This window comes from Hipposideros armiger, unplaced genomic scaffold, assembly GCF_001890085.2.
Source record: "Hipposideros armiger isolate ML-2016 unplaced genomic scaffold, ASM189008v1 scaffold_128, whole genome shotgun sequence".
In the NCBI taxonomy this organism is placed as follows: domain Eukaryota; kingdom Metazoa; phylum Chordata; class Mammalia; order Chiroptera; family Hipposideridae; genus Hipposideros; species Hipposideros armiger.
The window spans coordinates 1,403,418-1,422,117 of NW_017731478.1; the positions used below are offsets into that span (position 1 = coordinate 1,403,418).

An 18,700-nucleotide genomic window follows, 5' to 3' on the forward strand; every position below is an offset into this window, starting at 1 on the left:
AGGGAACTAGTTAAATAAGCCGTAGTGTGCCCGTACAGTGGGATATTCAATAGTTATTTAAAAAATAGGGAAGTTTTATTAGAGGAAGAAAAAGAGCATCTGTTCCTATCTTCTTATCTGTGACCGAGCAGCTCTGACTCAGTAGAGCTAAGGCGATGGTTATCTCTGAGCAGGGGCCTACACAGAGGAGGCTGCGGGAAGGAGGAAGCCACTTCACCGTCTTTTGCGTTGTTTTGCCTTCTAAGCCTTGGGACTGTATTCCTTACTGCAAGAGCAAAGTAAAAATGCACGTGCTCACACACGCCCTTGAATGACGGGCTCTCCATCATCTCGGTTCACAAAGAGACTTGAAATGCTCGCTTCTTCACTGCTCCAGGTATGGGTTTCTCCCATCTCCCAAACGCAGCACTAGCCCTCCCAGGCAGCCCCCACACCCGGCTGGGGGAAAAAAGGCGGCCTCGGCTGCCTCCTGCCTTACCGACCCCTCCTCCAGCGCGCGGCGCAGGCCCTGCAGGTCGGCCTCAGGGCACCAGACTTCAGCGATGAGGCACTTGTTTGTCACATCGAAGCTGCACATGTTCAGAATGTGGTAAATGGCTTTCATTTTCTTCACCTGGATGACGCGAGTGTAGACGGATTCGGCGGCTTTACACAGCACTTGCCTCAAATAGTCCTCGGTTTTGTGAAGCACCTGGGTAGGGACAAACGCGCGCTTTCAGCGGAGTGGGCATGTTCCAGTTTTTGTCCAACGGGCACTGACTTTTTTAGGGGACTCTCTCCCCAGTGATGGGGGGTAACTCCAGGCAGCTGCCTCTCCTGCAGACAGTTAAGGGAGCAGTTCCTTCCTTCTCCTCTGGGGCTCCAGTACCACCAGGAGGCAGGTGGAAAACCTAAGCTCAGCCAGTCAGATGCTCCCTGTTGGGAGCTGTCTCTGCAGAACATGACCCCAGGGAACGGGAAATGGTTAGAGGTCACAGTCACTGTGGCAGCACAATGGCCTGGGTCCACAGAGCTCCCCAGGTTCTGACCCATTCCCAACCTGGGCCCAGCTCCCTGCCAACCCGGATAGCCGCCATGTCCCAGCCCCCAACCCATCTCGCTCAAGCAGGTTAGAGTCTGCTGCTTGCCACCAAGAGCCCTCACGGACACGAGAAGAAACCTGAATGGAAGCATGCAGGTGAAAGGACAGCCACCCTTTAAGCGGGGCCTGACTGTCTTCTCCGATGAGGAATGACACCTGACATACCAAAGGTGACCTTCAGTTTTAAAGTTGGTTACTACCTAGATTTCCAACAGGCTGCTAAAATTAAACTTCCATGAAGGAGGTAAGTGGCATTCTAATCTCCCTAAAACATCTGGATTTCTCACAGCTAAAACTTGCTGTATTAAACGAGAAAGTAAATGGACGTGTAAATGTTTTACCACCTGCAGATAAGGAGGCCACAGCTGCCAGCTTACTCACAGTGTGAAGATCTTGGATCCGGGTATTCAGGCCCTCCTGAATCTCTCTCCGCTCCTCGGCGGTATTGGGGTAGGGGTAAATGTGGCAGTGGTAACTGGAAGACAGAATTCGACATGCTCTCACGTCTGCTGGGACCGGAACAGGCCGTATCGAACACCAGAGCTGAATTCAGCCCAGCACAGCGCGCAGCTGCTTCCATGATGAAATTACAAAGCAGCCTCTGGGAGACAGGGATACAGACAGGCACCCGCCCTAGGCAGGGCCTCGCACACAGGCACTCGGCAAACTTCTGCTGAATTCAACAAATTTAGCAAACTCTCTTAGATGCAAGGTGCACTCTGTCCTCCATGAGTCCCGAAGCTCGTGCCCAGTTCCAGCTTTCTGAAATTCACCACCCTCCCGGGGGTGGGAATCATTGCACAGCTTTGAAACACGAAAGCACAACACACAACAATGGTTACGTTTGAAAAAAGAGGGAAATGGGGCCAGAAAAGCTCTGGTTGGCTAGCAGCTGCCTTTGACATGTGCTGCAGGGAACCCTCCCTTCCCTCACAGGGCGCCTTCTCCAGGGCCGTGACATGGGGGACACACTGGGTGGGGACTGTAGGGCCAAACCTCCCCACTGCAGCTGCTCCCTCACCAACTTAGTATTTCAATGCCAAACTTAATATTTTTCTATAAGTTCTGACTATTAAATACTTACTCTAGCCTTATCCTTGGCAATGCTATCTGTTTAGTCATGGGTTGGCTGTGCTGGTTACGGTTTTTCTAATCTACGTTAGAATAAACAGCTCTCTAGTAAAATAACAACAGGTTTCCCCATGTGACACCTAAAATGACTTCCCATACCAACAGTGACTGAGTAGCAAACTCTGGGAACACTGATCCAAAAGAAATACCCAAGCCCCCCAACACCCGAACAAACGAAGCCATCTAAAATTTCCCTGAGTGTAAGTAAACAATGGGGCGTGCTTTTGAATTTTTCGTTTGGCTTTGCTTATTTTTCCATTTGTTGACAAGAATAAGTCATAGAAAGATCTCTTGTTGCGACACATTCAACATTCAATGGAGTCTTTCACACATATCTCACTGAGTCCTAACGGCCCTGTGAGAAGGGAACTGCCCTCGCTTTGCAGATGAGGAAACCGTGACTTGGTGACTTGCCCAAGGTTGCCCAGAGAGTGAGCGGCAAAGCCAGGCTCCGAATCCAGGCAGGCCCGCTCAGAGCCCACACTCCTTACCACTCGCCTTGCCCTTCCCCAAAGGAGAAAACTGACAAGTGTTTGACAAAAGATGAACCATATGACAGATAAGCCTACACGTAGCTAAAAGCAATGGGAAGGCACAAAATACTAGAATTTTATTTCTTCTCAATTTGCTCTTAAGCTTTGATTTCCAAAAAATAAAAACCCAACCTGGGAATGTTATTGACATGGTCTCTACTTTTAAATTAAGTACTGCACTGGCAAAAGATGACAAAATAAATGTTTAAAAAGATGATATGACAGCAAAGATGGCATATGACAAAACCCAACAGCCTCTGCACCCACATATTTCTCCTCACACACACAGCGGTATTTAAGGAAAATTAGAGGCTTTCCTTATAAAGGAAATAAATATAAAGAAATAAATGAAATGAAATGTTTCTTTTTCTTACCAGTCACATATCTTCTTAACCTTGTGGCCAATCTGCTCTCCCCAAAAGGAGATTAAAAACACATACCATTTTATGACTTCTCCCTACAAAGAGTAAATACAGATAATTGTTACTTCTGTGTCTAGAACTTTGAAAACTCTGTCCAACTTAGTTCCCTCATTCGTCCAACAAATACTGTCAATCCTCATTATCTGGGGCTTCCAAAACTGCAAAGTCACCACAAAAATCATTCCTAACCCCAAAATCAACACTCGCAGTGTTTTTTTCAGACATTTGCAGACATGCAGAGCGACAAACATTCTGAGTCACCCAAAGTGCATGTCCCAGCTGGGCTGAACAAGGTGACGCTTCATCTTATTTCAGCTCAAACTGTAAGCAAGCGTCCTTATCATGCTCTGTTAAGTGCCACCTTTTTCACATTTTGGTGCTTTCTGTTGGTGATTTCACTGTTAAAATGGCCCCAAGCAAAGTGCTGATGCGCTGTCAGGGTCCCTGAGCGCAGGGAGGCTGTGACGCATCTCAGGGAAATGTGTGTCAGATAAGCTTCGTTCAGGCGTTGAGTTACAGCACTGTTGGCTGAGGTCAATGTCATGAATCAACAATAAATATTATATAAGATGTCTTTAAATAGAAACACACAAAGCGGGCTATGTAGTGACGGGCTGACAAAAATGTTGTGACCACAGGTTCATAGGAACCTCACCCTGTAATTCCCCTAGAATACTGGTTCATTATTTGCAGAGACTTTACAGACCAGAACTACTATGAATAATGAGAATTGACTGTATTTACAAATATTGTATAAAGAAAACTGAGTAGGTTTTGGCCTATTTGCCTGGCACTGTTCTAGGTGCTGGGAATACAGCAGTGAACAAAACCGACAAAAATCCCCGACAGGAGAGGGATTTTCACACTCAGGGGAGCTTACATTCAGGTTGGGAGGAGACACCGACAGAGAAAATACACACGATGCCAAAAGTAAGTGCTCTAGAAAAAATAAAGCTGGCAGGGGCGGGTGGGAGGGAGGGGCTGGGGGCTGTGATTTTAAACAGGGTGATCAGGGACGGTCCCCCTGAGGAGGGGACATGTGAGCCGAAGGGGCTGAAGGTCGTGGGGGAGCGTGCCACGTGGACACTGCAGCAGGAGCTTTCGGAGCCAGAGGAAAAGCTCGGGCAGAAGCCCGCTGAGGGAAAGCAAGAGGCCGCGTGGCTGAAGAGAAATGGAGCGGCAGCAGTAGCCACCCAAGTCAGAGGTGTGACGAGGTGACGCTGTAAGGCTTTGAGCCTGTTGCTGAGTGCGACAGGAAGCCCTTGCAGGGTTTTAGGTGGAGGAGTGAAATCATCTGACTAGTGTTACAGGGATCGTTCTGGATGCTGAGAGGAAAGAGTGCTGGGTGGGGCCGAGGCCAGGGCGGGAGCTCAGGTGGAGGCTCCTGTAAAATGGAGGCCCTTCAGGTGTGGGTGCCCATCGCCTGCAGCAGGTGGTGGTGGAGGCGATGGGGAGGCCAGATTCTCCTCCTATTTAAAAGATGAGGCCAACAGAGGTGCTGATGGACTAGCTGCAAGGTGTGGGGAAAGAGTCGCATCAAGGCTGACCCCCAAGGATTTCAGCCTGAGACGGGCAAGCCTGGAAGAGCAGGTCTGGGGGGCAAGTTCAGGGGTTCACTTTCAGGCACAAGGTAGCAATGTCTTCCAGGTATTTAAACCAAGAGATGGGGCAACAAGTTAAATACAAGTCGGCTGTTCAGGGAGAGGTCCTACCTGGATACATACATTTGGGGGACGGTACCTAAAGCCATGAAACTACGTGGGGTCCTTAAGGCCAGAGAAGCCATCCAAGGACCGAGCCCTGGGACACAGGGTGGGGAACAGGTTGGGAGCCTCGGGAAGCACAGGCAGGTGGGTCCTAGAGGCAAGGACACAGGGCTGTGGAGGGTGGGGGAGGGGGGTCGCTGATGTGGGTGGAAGACGGGTTACGCTGAATAAATAAGTAAATTAACTGAACAATTCATGAAATATATTGAGGATAATGGGAGCCGGAGTTCTCAGTGTCAGAACAGAGTGGAAAACGTGGGAAAAAACTGAAGCGTGCGCCGCTGATGGGACGCAGTGAGGGGAACACAGCATCATTTCGTGACGTTCCTGCCAAAGATGCATGACCTGAGTCCAATCATGAGAAAACAGACCAATTCAAACTGAGAGATAGTCTACCAAAAAAACTGGTCTGTAATAGTTTTAAAAGTCAAGGTCATGAAAGCTAAAGAAAGACTGAGAAACTGTCCCAGAATGAAGGAGATCAAAGAGATGTGTCAATTAACTCCAAAGTGTGACTCTAATAAACTAGGTCCTTTGCTGTGAAAGACAGTCGTGGGATGACTGGTGAAAGCTGGATGGGACCTGAGGCTTGGGCGGCAGTGAGGTATCTCTGCTCATTTCCTGGTCTATTGCAGTAATGCGGAAGAAGTCCCTGGTTTTCAGAAGTACATCCGAATGTATGCCAGGGTGATAAGGCGTCAGGTGGACAACTCACTCTCAGGTGGTTCACTCCGCACTGTGCCTCCCACTCTGCTGTAAGTCTGTCATTGTCAACAGGTAACCATGACATTTACTCACTGTCTCGGGGTCTTCAAGGGGCTCATCCAGCTCTGCATAGGTCAGGATGGTGTACCCTTTGCAGACCCTCCACAACATTTTTTCAAATGCTTCAACTTTTCCTTGGTTAATTAGACCAGATATAAATCTAGGAGACAAATCAAGACAAACAATCAAGTCAATTGAAAGCAATGCATTCTTATCAAATGGCCTTAAAAGGATGGTGAACTTTCATTATCTGGCAAAATGGCGAAGAGATACAGAAAGCCCTCAAACTGCCAAACACCTAAAATGCTGGATAAAATGTTCTTGAAACATCGTTTTCCACAGAGAACTGAGCCTAGAAGTAGAGATCGTCTTGGAATCGAAACCACCCTGATGTATCATACTGATCAGTATCTTAAGGCTGGAATTCAACGGCAGCAGCATGGGAGTCGGGAGACAGGCACTGGGTCTACATAAGGTCAGGAGATGAAACTGAATCTCCTCCAATTCCCTCCAAAGTTGGGATGCCACCCACCCTCAAGGGCTACACCTGTAAGAATAGGTGAACAAGAAAAACCCCATCTTGTTGAGGCCGGCCAAGTGGCGCATTGGGTAAGAGCTGGCTTGGGACACCAGAGGGCCCCGTTTCGGATCCCACATATGAGGGCCAGTGATACTGCCCTCCACAGCTAAGATGCTGAACAACAGCTCAACCTGGAGCTGGGCTGCCCTGAGTCACCGGCGACGGCAGGTGGGTTGCCATGGGCTACCGTGTGTAGCCAGCAGCCAGCGTGAGCGGCCAGCAGCCAGCGTGAGGCCGTGAGCAGCCATCCAGAAGCGGGCTACTGATCTGCCTCGCCCAGGAAGAGTGCAATGATGGTGCCAGCTTGGGCCAGTGAAGCAATGTCCTCCACAACTAGACTGAAGAACAAAACAACAGCAACTTGTCTATTCCCATTCCCAGATTCCCCAATGTTGTTCCCCTTCCCCCAATTCCCCAATAAAAATTAAAAAAAAAAGAAAAAGAAAAACCCCATCTTGCAAAGGAGCCTACAAGTAAACCTGTTCATTTCAGTTTGGGTTCTGGAGAGAAGGGAAAGTCTTCCTTGAGAATTTATAACCATAGGCTAGAACTCACTCAGGCTTGTGGTTTAAATTAAATTCACATTACTTGCATAGTGAAGAAAAAAAAAAAAGCAGGAAAAAAAAAAACCTCAAGCTGAGAAATTAATATAAAATGATTCCAGGTTGGTAGTGGGCTCCCAGGTACCTGACAAATGTAAAAATAAATTCTCTCTGGAGGAATACATCCTCAGACTAAACACTGAATTCCTACAGATAATGAACAGAGGAACATTAAGTTCATAATAAAAAGAAATCACAAGTCACATGAGGAAACAAGTTACCATTAGTTCAAGTAAACAGAAAGAATAAACAGCAGAAAGAGACCCTTAACATACAATCGATATATGAAGCAGCTCGGTTTAGCCCCTCTGTCTCCACCAAACAAAACAGGATTTGATGCTCCAATGACCAGTTATTCCAGGCTGAGGAATAACACCAGCATAAATGTTCCTTCTTTCCAACTCATTCGCCAACAGAGATACCCATCATATTTAGCTAATAAAGTCAATACAACTGAGTAATTCAACTCAACAAATACAGAAGTACACAGTGTTTTCTTAAACAAATATTCAGTTTCTTTCATTCAATCATAGGCTTTCAGATGCAGCCCATTCATCCGCTCTGACAAGAGGGCAGAACGAAGCTCGACAGGCGGCCGGTCGTGTCACCTACCCCAGCTTTGCTCCCAGCCTCTGCATACAGCTGTAGTCCAACAGAGAGTCACTGTCTAAGGGAGGGAATTCTTCATAAGTGGGTTCAAACTGCAAAGAGATACGAAAAGGGACACTTTACTGCTCATGTCATGATTCCAAACAAGGTTAGGGCACAATCACTGACTACTCAGATCTGGGTGCCAAGGCCCCAAGATAACTTAGATGTGGAACTCAGCTCTGATCAATAAAAAAGATCATTTCCCCATTCCTTATCTGTAAGCTACTTGAAGACATTTACATCAAAGTATGGTTGTAATTTATGTCATTGCTTCAACCCAAGATAAAGTAATTTTCTGAAGTGAAACTGAGTTCAGAAGGAACTTACCTCTCTCTCCGATACTCAGCTGAGTGTAGGATTACTACATATAGACTCTCCTTTATTCTTATAATTTAGAGGGGTTTTTTTAACCTCCTTTACTGTTAGCGATTTTGGAAAAAAACTAAATTTTAGAGGAAGTTGACTTCCTCTGTTCAATTTTTTCACATGATCATAAAAATTTTTTTCAACTGCAAACTATAGCATTTTACAAATAAGAGGCATTGTTCTTGCTAAACCCAACCAATACAGGAAAAGGCTAATAAATGCTTTTTATAATGACATATAATTCAATTGAAAAATAAAGCAAAGATTGAAATGTATCTTTTGGAAAGAGCAACACATCTACAGGAATTGGTAACAAAACGGGAGACCTTATGGGAATGAGACTTTGATAAAAGAAATGCATTTCCTCATGGGAGTCGTCAGTACCTCCACGTTTCGCTTAACGAAGGTTTTTGTCACTCTGAGCATGTGCGTGTACTCAATCAGCTCAAGCAAGTTTTTCCTCAGTTTCTCCTTGTTCTTCGTGACTTCTCTCAGCTCAACCTCCAGCTTCTGCAACTGCTCCTAAAACAAAGCAGCAGTGACTTAGGACGATGGGCTAGTTCCAAGCATAGTTCTAACCATCTTTTTACACGACACCAAAACCAGTGGAGATCTTAAAAAGCCACAATTTATGATAGTTTGATAGGGATATGAAAACGTGCAAAGATTGTAGAAGTCCATCATTTACGTTTCGTATTAATTCTGGTAATTCCTGGGAGCTCATGCCAGGGATGACAGAAAGCGCTGGGGATGCTGTGATGACTCGAAGAACCCCAAGGCTGCATCTAGTCTCTGGCCTGAGCTGCTATCATTTCTTTCCGCTTTCTGTCATCTCCGTATCCATTATCACACATCAAAGAGTCTTCCTCTTTCAAGTCTACCTTTCCTTTCATGTGCAACACAGAAAAAATGTTTAGGTAATCTTTTCTAAACATAGGTATGCCTTGTCTCTAGCTTAAGAGTCTGTATCCAGTTGCACTTACACAATTAATTGGGCATAAAAATTCTTGAGAACAAATCTCCTTAAATAATCAGTTACATACAAAATATCCTTAACACTACTTACATATTAAAACAATAGAAGCAGAAATCTGTAAAAGAAATGACTGACTCAATGAAAACAAATCCCTTGACACACTCCATTCATCACTGCGCTCTGCCTTATAAAAACTATGAACAGTCAGTAATCACTGTGTTTGTAATTATCCTAACCAACCCATCTAACAGGCCAAACCAGATGACTGTATAATTCTGATTCTATAATTCTCCCTAGAGTCCACTCATACACCAAATGTTAAATGTCTTCCTCCCAGTAAACAAATAGGGCAGCCAGCAATGGAATGGTCCTAGTTACACAATCATAATTGTTCTAGATGAGCTATAAAGAGCTCTCATCTATTTCCCGGTGTGATGGACATCAGATTGGGTTGAAACCTCCATGGATAATTCACGGGGGTGCTAATGAACAAGACAAGCCAGTGTACTCACAGGGGGGATGCTGTACCCCCAACACCCCGGACACTGAACTCAGAGAGAAGGAATTCTGTTGGCTGCACACTGGGACACCCTATCTCCTTCACACTAGCTTCTGAAAATCAGAGGAGACGGGTCAGTGCACGTGGGGGGAAAGTGAGGGCACAGGACGGAAGCCTCGGTTATCTGCTGCAGGAGAGGCAGGGGAGGCCCGGGTCAGCCCAGAATGAACTTTCAGAAGCACTGTGACCATGAACCTGAGCTAATTCTCGTTAGCCTCTGTTCAACGCCACATCTTACATTTTAAAAGAAAACTGATTTACCACAGCTAATCTATTACTGGGGGTAATAAGATGGCTCTTTAATTTTCATTCCACCGTTTTGAGAAGAAAGACAGAAGAGCACTAGACAACATCAAGTCAGTAAAGCAGCAGTATCTGAGATCAGTGACCTGCAACAGCTTCTTTAGAAACAAGTTACCTGCATTTCTAGAACTTGTTTAAGAGGTGGTGCAGGAAGGCTGGTCTCTCCTTCAGGAAGGGGGATGTCAGCTCTATTAATTTCCTGCACCAAATAGGCTGTGGAAATAAAAGTCAAACAAATTAGACTCCAAGACTTACACTAAGACATTTCAGTCAGAACACTGTACATCCCAACCTTTCCTAGGTCATCTAAACATTTGTCTAAATGCACAGAAGTCTTGCTTCTTCCAACTGGCTTACAGGTCGCCTGCTGCAACCTTATTCCCAAAGATTATGCTGCCTGGAGAGAGCAGGATGAAGTGACAAAATAAGCAATAACATGGATAATGCTTTCTGAAATGCTCCACATTTGCCTCATTTCTAAAATTCTAGTTAAAGAATGAATGCTGGCGTCACAGCTGTGTCTGCACCTGGAGAAGAAGGGAGTTAAGGATATAATCGTAAGTGCAGGAATACCCCAACGGTAGACCAAAAATCACCCCCACCACGGACAGCACAAGTGACAGCCCTGCAGACACTCGTGGGAGAAAGTAAGTATCCACCGAGAAAATCACAGCCTCTGTGGGCAAAAGGAGCCCTGAGACAAGGGCGGAAAGCCAAGCTCTCCCCAGTGCCCAGTTAGCCGTGACATTTTACACAGAACGACCCACACAGCTTCGGCACTTATGTTGAAAACTAGACTCACGAAACTAACAGCGAATCAGCCAAAATGAATTTCTTTAGTTTATATTTTCGATTCCACGCAGTGTCCCTTTCTTGAGGCTAAAAGTCACGATACCTAGTAAGGTCATTACTAAATATAATATTTTGGAGAAGTGTTACTATTTGTTTTATCAAAAAGAGAGACTGTCTTAACAATGAGATAGCAAAGGAAGCACTGGGTGGTTTAAGAGGTTTCTGGAAATGGATGCAAATCATTTGAACCTATTTATAACTACATTTACTTAAGAGTTCCTTTTTCTTTTTTTTTTTAAAGTCCGTATTCTTTTTGAAACAGTGTGTGCTACAGAAAGACCTGGACATGTCTGATGTGTAATCGCTCTTGCCCTGCCTTTAAAAACCTCATTCCAAATATACCACCTGTCCAATGACTCGCATATGTTGCAAAGATAGGAATATGACGTCACTCTATCGTGCACAAGCCACACATATAACTAGGACCTCACACAATATGAAAAGGAATAGATTTCAGATGAATAAAAGGTTTTTTTCTATCTTAAAAAATCCTCGGGCCGGCCGAGTGGCGTGATGGTTAAGAACTGGCTTGGGACGCCAGAGGGCCCCAGTTCGGATCCCACATATGAGGGCCAGTGACACTGCCCTCCACAGCTAAGATGCTGAACAACAGCTCAACCTGGAGCTGGGCTGCTATGAGTCCCCAGCGACGGCGTAGGCCGTAGCCCCTGTGGCAGTGGGTTGCCATGGGCTACCGTATGTAGCCAGCAGCCAGCGTGAGCAGCCAGCAGCCACCGTGAGCCGCCGTCCAGAAGCCGGCGACTGATCTGCCTTGCCTGGGAAGAGCGCAATGATGGTGCCAACTTGGGCCAGTGAAGCAACGTCCTCCACAACTAGATTGAAGAACAAAAGGACAGCAACTTGTCTGTTCCCCTTCCCCGATTCCCCAATGCTGTTTCCCTCCCCCAATTCCTCAATAAAAAATCTTAAAAAAAAAAAAAATCATTCTAAAAGTCATATTTTTCCACTTCCAACTCTCTCCTTTCCCATGTTTTTCTGCTCATCCTTATAAAAACAAATTTTGTGCTTCAGTCAATTGTCTGAGGTCATTTGCCTCCCTATTTCCATCAGGACTTCAAGGCTTGAATTGATAATGACGATTTCGGGCTAACATGTTAAAGGTTTTACAAATAAATGAAGTAGCCTTGAGATACTGAGTTTTACTGGTTAACAGCCAGAGAATACTGACCTAACACCTTCGCAAAGAAAGCCCTGAGAAAAAGGAAACTATCAATCAATCTGCTGTTTCTACCTCCTTTGTTCATTGATATAATTTTTGGTCATATGTTAACATGTATAGATGTTTTTAAGTTATAATAAACTACAAGGCATTGGTTAAATACATTATAGCACATTAATACAATGAAATGTTATGCAGCCATTAAAAATGATGATGGGTCGATCTGTTTATTAACATGAAAAAATGTTACAGTGAGTACTTCAAATGATGAACAAAGTTGACAACAAAATAACTTGGCCATTATGTATGTAAATCCTTACTGTTACAGATGAATAGTAAATAGTATGGAAAAATAATATAAACCTACATAACAGTGATTACCTCTGAATAGTGAGAATACGGGCAATTTCTTTTTTCCTTTCTGTTTATCTATTTTTACTAATTTTTCTAAAATGAATAAGGTTTGCTTATATAAAAATAATTATTTTGGTTATTAAAACAAACTTACCCAATATTCGCTCCAGCTCTTCACACCTCTTCACCTCACCAACAAATTTTCTTTGGAAAGAACTTACATTCTGGTTGAGCTGAGAAAAGAATGAAAAATGTGCTTTGAATGTTCTAAAATCTAAAAATAAATTTGACTTTAAAAATAAAATATTATTTGCAAGGGTTTGGGGAAGAGCAAATCCTCGTGTACTACTGAATGGGAGTATAAAATGACAACTTTTCAGGAAAGCGATTTGGCAACCATTATCAAAAACGCCTGAAAAATACCCTGTGGGCCAGAAATATCCCATGAAAAAATTTAACCTAAGGAAAAAACTATGGATACACACAAAAATTTATCTAGAAGAACATCAACCCCAGGGATAGAGAAAAAATGATTAATAACAGAAAACTGATTCCAGAAGTTAGAGTCTGTATCCATACCATGGAATGCTACTCAGCAATAAACAGGAAAAAGCTACAGGAACAAACTACCGACACACTCAACATCACAGAGAACTCTCAGAAACGTGACACATTGACCGAAGAAGACACCAAAGGGCAAAGTTGTGTGATTCCATTTCTATGAAATGTCCAGGAAAAGCAAACCTAGAGGCAGAAAGTAGATGAGTGATTGCCTGGGGCTGGGGGCAGGAATGGGGATTATCTGTAAAGGAGCGCAGGGATCTTACTGAGTAATATAATGTTCTACAGCTAGACTGTGGCGATGGATGCACAGCACTTGAAATGGGTGAATTTTATGATACACAGTTGTACAAAATTATGGTTCAGCCGTATAACTTATTATGCACTTATTAAAAATTATGTTTTAAGTGACTAAGGTATTGGATTATATTAAGAAATTATTATTACAAATTTTAGATATAATGGTATTGTAGTTATGACTTTTAAGTGTCCTTACCTTTTAGAGCTACTTACTGAAATATTTATCAATGAAATTAGCGGGGTTTGCTTCGAAATGATCTTCTCTGGGGTTGGGGGAGAGGGGGAGGTAGTACGACGTAGGACGGAATGGAACGAGCAGCCAGAGTTTATATTATGGGCACATGAGCATTCACTATCCCCATATATTCTTCCTTCTACTTAACTTCTTCCAATACAAGCTTAAAACAATTTAAAAAAATTATAAAAGAATATTTAATAAAATCAATAAATTATGATTTGTGTGTAAAAAAGATTAAGAATATTTTCAATGTGGTTCCACTTATATAAAAATACATATATACGTATGTTTAAAAACATCATTAGAAAAATTATGTTTGACCAATATTAATCAAAAAGCTAAAGTGTTTAAGGGCCGGCCAAGTGGCTCAGTTGGTTAAGAGCTCGCTCAAGAGTGTGAGTTCTGAGCAAGAGGGTCACCGGTCACGGGTTTGATTCCCAGCCCGAGCTGAGCTGCCAACAGGTGGCAGGAGGGCTCAGTAAAAAAAAAAAAAAAAAGTTAAGGCATTTATTTGTAGGTTATTGAGATTGTGAAAGTTATCTTATTCTTATATTTTCCAAATTTTTCACAGTGGACATACATTACTTTTATAATTAAAAAAAATGCAATGATCATTCATGTTGAAAGGCTTAGGGCAACAATTCCATCTGTATTTCATCAAGCGTTTGTACTAAGCATTCTCAAAAAACATATTAGACAACAGCTTGACATGAAACTGCTCAAACCTGAGAGTGTTTGGTTTTTTCTCAGTGTCTGAATTTTTTTAAAGAATTAACCAGAACAAAAGTAAAAAAAATCAAATTTCACTTCTGTTTGTCACATTCGCATTCATTTCTGGAAGTCACACTAATCTAAGGTAACCACTTTCAAGTTCCTTATGATTTAGACACAATCTATTGCTACAAAATTAAGAATGTGGAAAGGAAGCCGTGCATCAAAAGTTGTCTACAAATGATACTGCTCAGTTTCAATATTTTTTCTTCAACATCAAACACTAATTAATTCTAATTGGACATTATGGTTCTACAAATAGAGTCCTCATGAAGGGGCAAATTTTTGTGGCAATGACACAAACATGACATCCATCACCATCTTAAGAATATTAACTGTTTTTGGAGTTTTTTCTGTTATGTGGTTTCTTTTACAAAATTTTATTTCTCTTTTCTTTTTAGGGAGGGAACATCACCCTAATTCCAGGCCAATGATATGAAGTACATTTTTAACATAGATTCATTTTAAGACTAACATTTAACCTAGAAAAACTGGCAGAGGATACCTGCTGCTGTTTTTACTGCCACCCACACCAGTTGTCTTCCCACTTCAGTGGCTAAAGGACTAAAGGTGAAAATTGTTCTTAGATTGCAGACTTACAAAGCGAGCTAACATTTCTCTCCATGGAGTCCTCCTGGTTAGTTGAATAACGTTTCTTCTCATGGGCTGTCACTACAGAAACCCTTAACCTGCCTGCTGCTTTCCCTTAGAAAGATTATCAAAAGAAAAGGGGAAAATATTCAGCCAATACAAGCCAGAAGAGACTGAGGTCAGTGACAGCATCCGGTGAACTCAAAGTCAGTGACAAACTCCAGAAAACAGCAGGACAATGTCAGATGCGATGGAGCTTTCTGCAAAAGCATGCATGCTGCCTGACAGTCCACCGAAGACACAGACACACCCCCACACACATCTGAGCTCTGAAAACCTACCACCACACAAACAGCCCATTTTAGCATTTTAATTTTCCTTCTAGAAAAAGATGAGCCACACTTTCTTTTCCTTTTGCTGATTTTCAGTTAAAAAGGATCCCAAGTATATACACTCTACTACCTAACGCCATGGCGCTCGGTGAAACTTGAATCTTTGTGGTAATCGGGGCATTTGTTCAAACCTCTGAGATTTAAGCTTGATAAGTCTCTTGGTCACCGAGTACTAACAGGATGGAACAAATGTTACAAAGAAGGGAGCCTGTTTCTCTCGCGGCTGTTTCCTGAATCTTTCGGGTGCTACTCACATCTGCCAGGTAATTGGGTACCAGGCGCCGAAGCCGGAGTGGCTCCAGGAACCAGGAAGGGAACTGGGCCTTCCCTTCATCCTCACCTGTCACTGGGGGTTTTCTTCTGACTTGGCGATTGCCTCAGGGGTCCAACACTGACGCCAGAGCTTGGCTAGGGGTGTTCCCTTTTAGAAATCAAGGACCCCCTCAGAAAGATGAAGGGAAACAACAAGAGGATGGAAGCTACGGCCCAGGAAATACCATTAAAATGTTCACCTAAGGTGACTTGCAGTTCCATCAGTATTAGTAATCGCCCTTCCACACCCTGTTCTTTTTCCTTCATAGTACTTATCACACTTCATAATCAGAGTGTGTTGGCCCAGGAAATATCAATAAAAAGCTCACCTAAGGTGACTTGCAGTTCCATCAGTAAGTATTAGGTCCTGCTTAATAATCTCCCTTCCACACCCTGTTCTTTTTCCTTCATGATACTTATCACACTTCATAATCAGAGTGTGTTTATCCGTCTCCTCCCAGGCTGGGAGCAACAAGAACACAGGGACCTTGTCTGCCTCGCTCACCCCTGGGTCCCCAGCACCAAACACAGCGCCTGCGACAGAGCAAGCACTCAATAAAAGCTCCAGCGCTCATTCAACAAATGCCCATTAATGCCCGCCAACGCCAGGGGCTGCGCCAAGTCTTGGGGACTCGAAGGAACAGTCCATCGGGGGTTAACAGTCCCTGGTGGAGACAAGCAGTGAACAGGTAAACAGATGCATAAACAAGTGTTTATTGTTTATTGCTGGGGAGACAATTGCCACTCAACAAATACTGGCCCTGCTGCCGCTCCTAACCGGGCAGGGGTACCTCCTCCTCCATCAGTGAACCAAAGCGACGCAGCCCCCTCCCCTCAAGGAGCTTACACCAGGCTCGCTGCCAATTCAGGCCCTGGGCTCTTGGTGTTCCCTCCGCCGGGCACCCCATCTTCCAGGGCTCGGGCCCAAGCGTCCCCTCCTCGGCGGGGCCTCCGCTGTCCGCCGCCCGCTGAGCCACCCTCACACCACCCCGTTTCAGTTTCTTTACAGCACACGGTTTCTGGTTTACGTACTTATTGGTTGAATGTTTGTCCGTCCCCCCCCCTCCCCCGCCCCCAGCATCCCCGCAAGTTCCAGAAGGACTCCAAGAGGCCTCATCAGAGGTGTTCTCCCGCTCAGCCCAGTGCCTGGGCACGGAGCCGGCGCGCAGAGACATCTCACGGCGCGGCCGGTTGATGAAGGCCGACACACACGCTCCTGACCAACCCGGCGACCCTGCTCTCGGGCCCGCTCTGCGGCAGCTCTGGCCGCTCCGCGGGGCCTCAGCTTCCCCGTCTGGGCAACGGGCACAGCGCTGCGCCGCTGCCCAGGCGCCCGCGGAAAGGAGGCCCGGGCCTCCCGGGCGACACTCACGTCTCGGAACTGGACCAGGCCCTTCTCGCCCAGGGCGCTGAGGCACTCGTAGGCCGTGCCCGACTGCAGGAAGAGCTGCGCCAGGCACATCGTCTCGCTCCGGAACAGGGACCCCATGGTGGGCCGGCCCGCGCCCCGGGGGGCCCGACGCACGGCGGCAACTCCGGGCAGCGCGGGCCCGCACGGTCAACCGGGGCGGCCCGGACCTCGGGCTCCTCCTGCGGCCTGGCGGCGGCCCCGCACCATGGGGCTCCGGGGCTGCTGCGACCGCCCGCTGTCCGGCCACCGCGGCCGCCGCTCCAGCAGGATCCACAGCCCCGCGAGGCCCCGCCCCCGGCCACAGCCGGTTCCGGTTCCGCCCCCTGCGCGCCCGCTCCCCCGGCCGACCAATGGCGCCTGGAGTTGCGCCAACGGCGGCGGAGGTTGTGGCGGGGCCGACCGGCGCAAACCCGAGGGGCGGGCCGGGCTGCGGGCGCTCGGCCGGACCCGGGAGAAAGCCGTCGCTCGCCCTGCGGTTTGGGGCTTTTTAGAGTGAGCTTATGGAGTGTACGTGCCATAAGGTTCACCCGATTAAAGTAATACAAATTCTGTGATTTTTAGCAAAGTTAAACAGAGTCGTGCCGCCTTCCTCACGATCGATTTTAGAACGTTTCCATCAGCCCTCTGGCTCTTGGCTTCTGCAGTCCTCCACCCAGCAGCCGCAGTGATCTCTGACACAGGACGACAACCTGATGTAGCCTGTTTTAAATCCTCTGGCTTCTCCCACTGCGTTCCCAATAAAACCCAAACTTCTCACCATGGCCAGCAAGACGCCACGGCACCTGGCCTCTGCCCTTCCCAAGCCCTCGTGTCTAACCGCCTGCCCTGGGCTCCCTTTGCGTGCTCTCTCTTTCCAGGTTGGTGCACTTGAACTTGCTAGCTTCCTCTGCCTAGAACACCCTTCTCCCAGCTCTTCTCAAAGCTGGGCTCCTTCAGGTCCAGGCTCAAATGTGCCCTCCTCTGAGCGGCTATCTCTGACCCCTAGCAAAAGGAGCCCTCCCACCCCACCCCACCACATCCCTGTTATAGTTTCTTCATGCCGCCTATCTCTGTTTGAAATTATCTTCTCTCTGTTTATTGCCAGCTTTCCCCCACTAGAATGTAGGCACCGCATGACAAAGGACATTGTCTTGCTATCTCCGGGGCTCAGCAACTAGTAGCCACTCAATAAACATTTCTCAAATATTATACTTACTTGAATGTACAAATTTAGAAAAGTTAAAACCATATAGTATGCCCCCCAAATCCTATTCTACTGCCAAAATGAGCTTTTCCCTTCTTAAGTACAAAAGTCATCCTAACACAGCACACAAAATCAGGATACCTGTCGCTTAGAAATTTTTCATTCATTTTCCAGAGCTAGTTACACTAACTGACGTAGACTTTCTGAACCATTGCAATTAATTAATCAGCGGGCATTGCCTTTTCTTTGACAGTTGTGGACTCCTAGAATCAATCACTTTTCAAAATTAGGTTTATCAACAGTGTAACAAAATCTGTCTGAAACAACTAAATTTATCTGGCCCACGATGGAAACTTGGAGATTTGCTATGTGGCCACTATACGGCTGGCCATCAGTGAGGACATCCCCAGGCTGCATCATGCTGTCATCTGTCCCCTTGTAAGGAGCCACAGGACAAATTTCTCTTGACTCAACTAGGAAAAACTGTACTTTGTTGAAAACCAGCTTATTTTTAACCTAAGGACCCTATGATTCCTGTAGCTAATCATATTTGGGTTTTTTTGGAAACTGAAGACTAAATAGGGGTCTATCTTTGCTGAATACAAGGTGTTTGGCATACGTTTTCATGGGCTTGCATCCACTTCTAGCTTTGTTTCACTTTCCATAAGATTTTCCCTCCCAGCCCCCATATCTTTCCTCATCGATTTATTTTGTACTCTTGTACTATATACAATTTTTCAGGCTTTATGAATTTTTAATCCTTTCATTGGACTAGGGGAAATGAATCCATCAATTCCACAGAAATATATTAAAAAATTGA

The 18,700-nt window shown here is 45.5% G+C and overlaps 1 protein-coding gene across 1 annotated transcript in view; it reads right to left on the reverse strand.

Annotated features, from left to right (window-relative positions):
- ATP6V0A2 (ATPase H+ transporting V0 subunit a2) overlaps positions 1–17,021 on the reverse strand; it is a 33,931-nt gene extending 16,910 nt beyond the window's left edge. The window contains exons 1-9 of the mRNA XM_019649006.1: positions 16,659–17,021; positions 12,276–12,354; positions 9,851–9,948; positions 8,282–8,419; positions 7,493–7,581; positions 5,732–5,858; positions 3,120–3,202; positions 1,463–1,556; positions 479–691 (exon numbers count right to left, since the gene is read on the reverse strand). Of these exons, the coding sequence (XP_019504551.1) occupies positions 479–691; positions 1,463–1,556; positions 3,120–3,202; positions 5,732–5,858; positions 7,493–7,581; positions 8,282–8,419; positions 9,851–9,948; positions 12,276–12,354; positions 16,659–16,775 (1,038 nt within the window). The 5' untranslated portion in view covers positions 16,776–17,021. The remainder of the gene's footprint in view (positions 1–478; positions 692–1,462; positions 1,557–3,119; positions 3,203–5,731; positions 5,859–7,492; positions 7,582–8,281; positions 8,420–9,850; positions 9,949–12,275; positions 12,355–16,658) is intronic.
- Between the last annotated feature and the right edge of the window lie 1,679 nt (positions 17,022–18,700).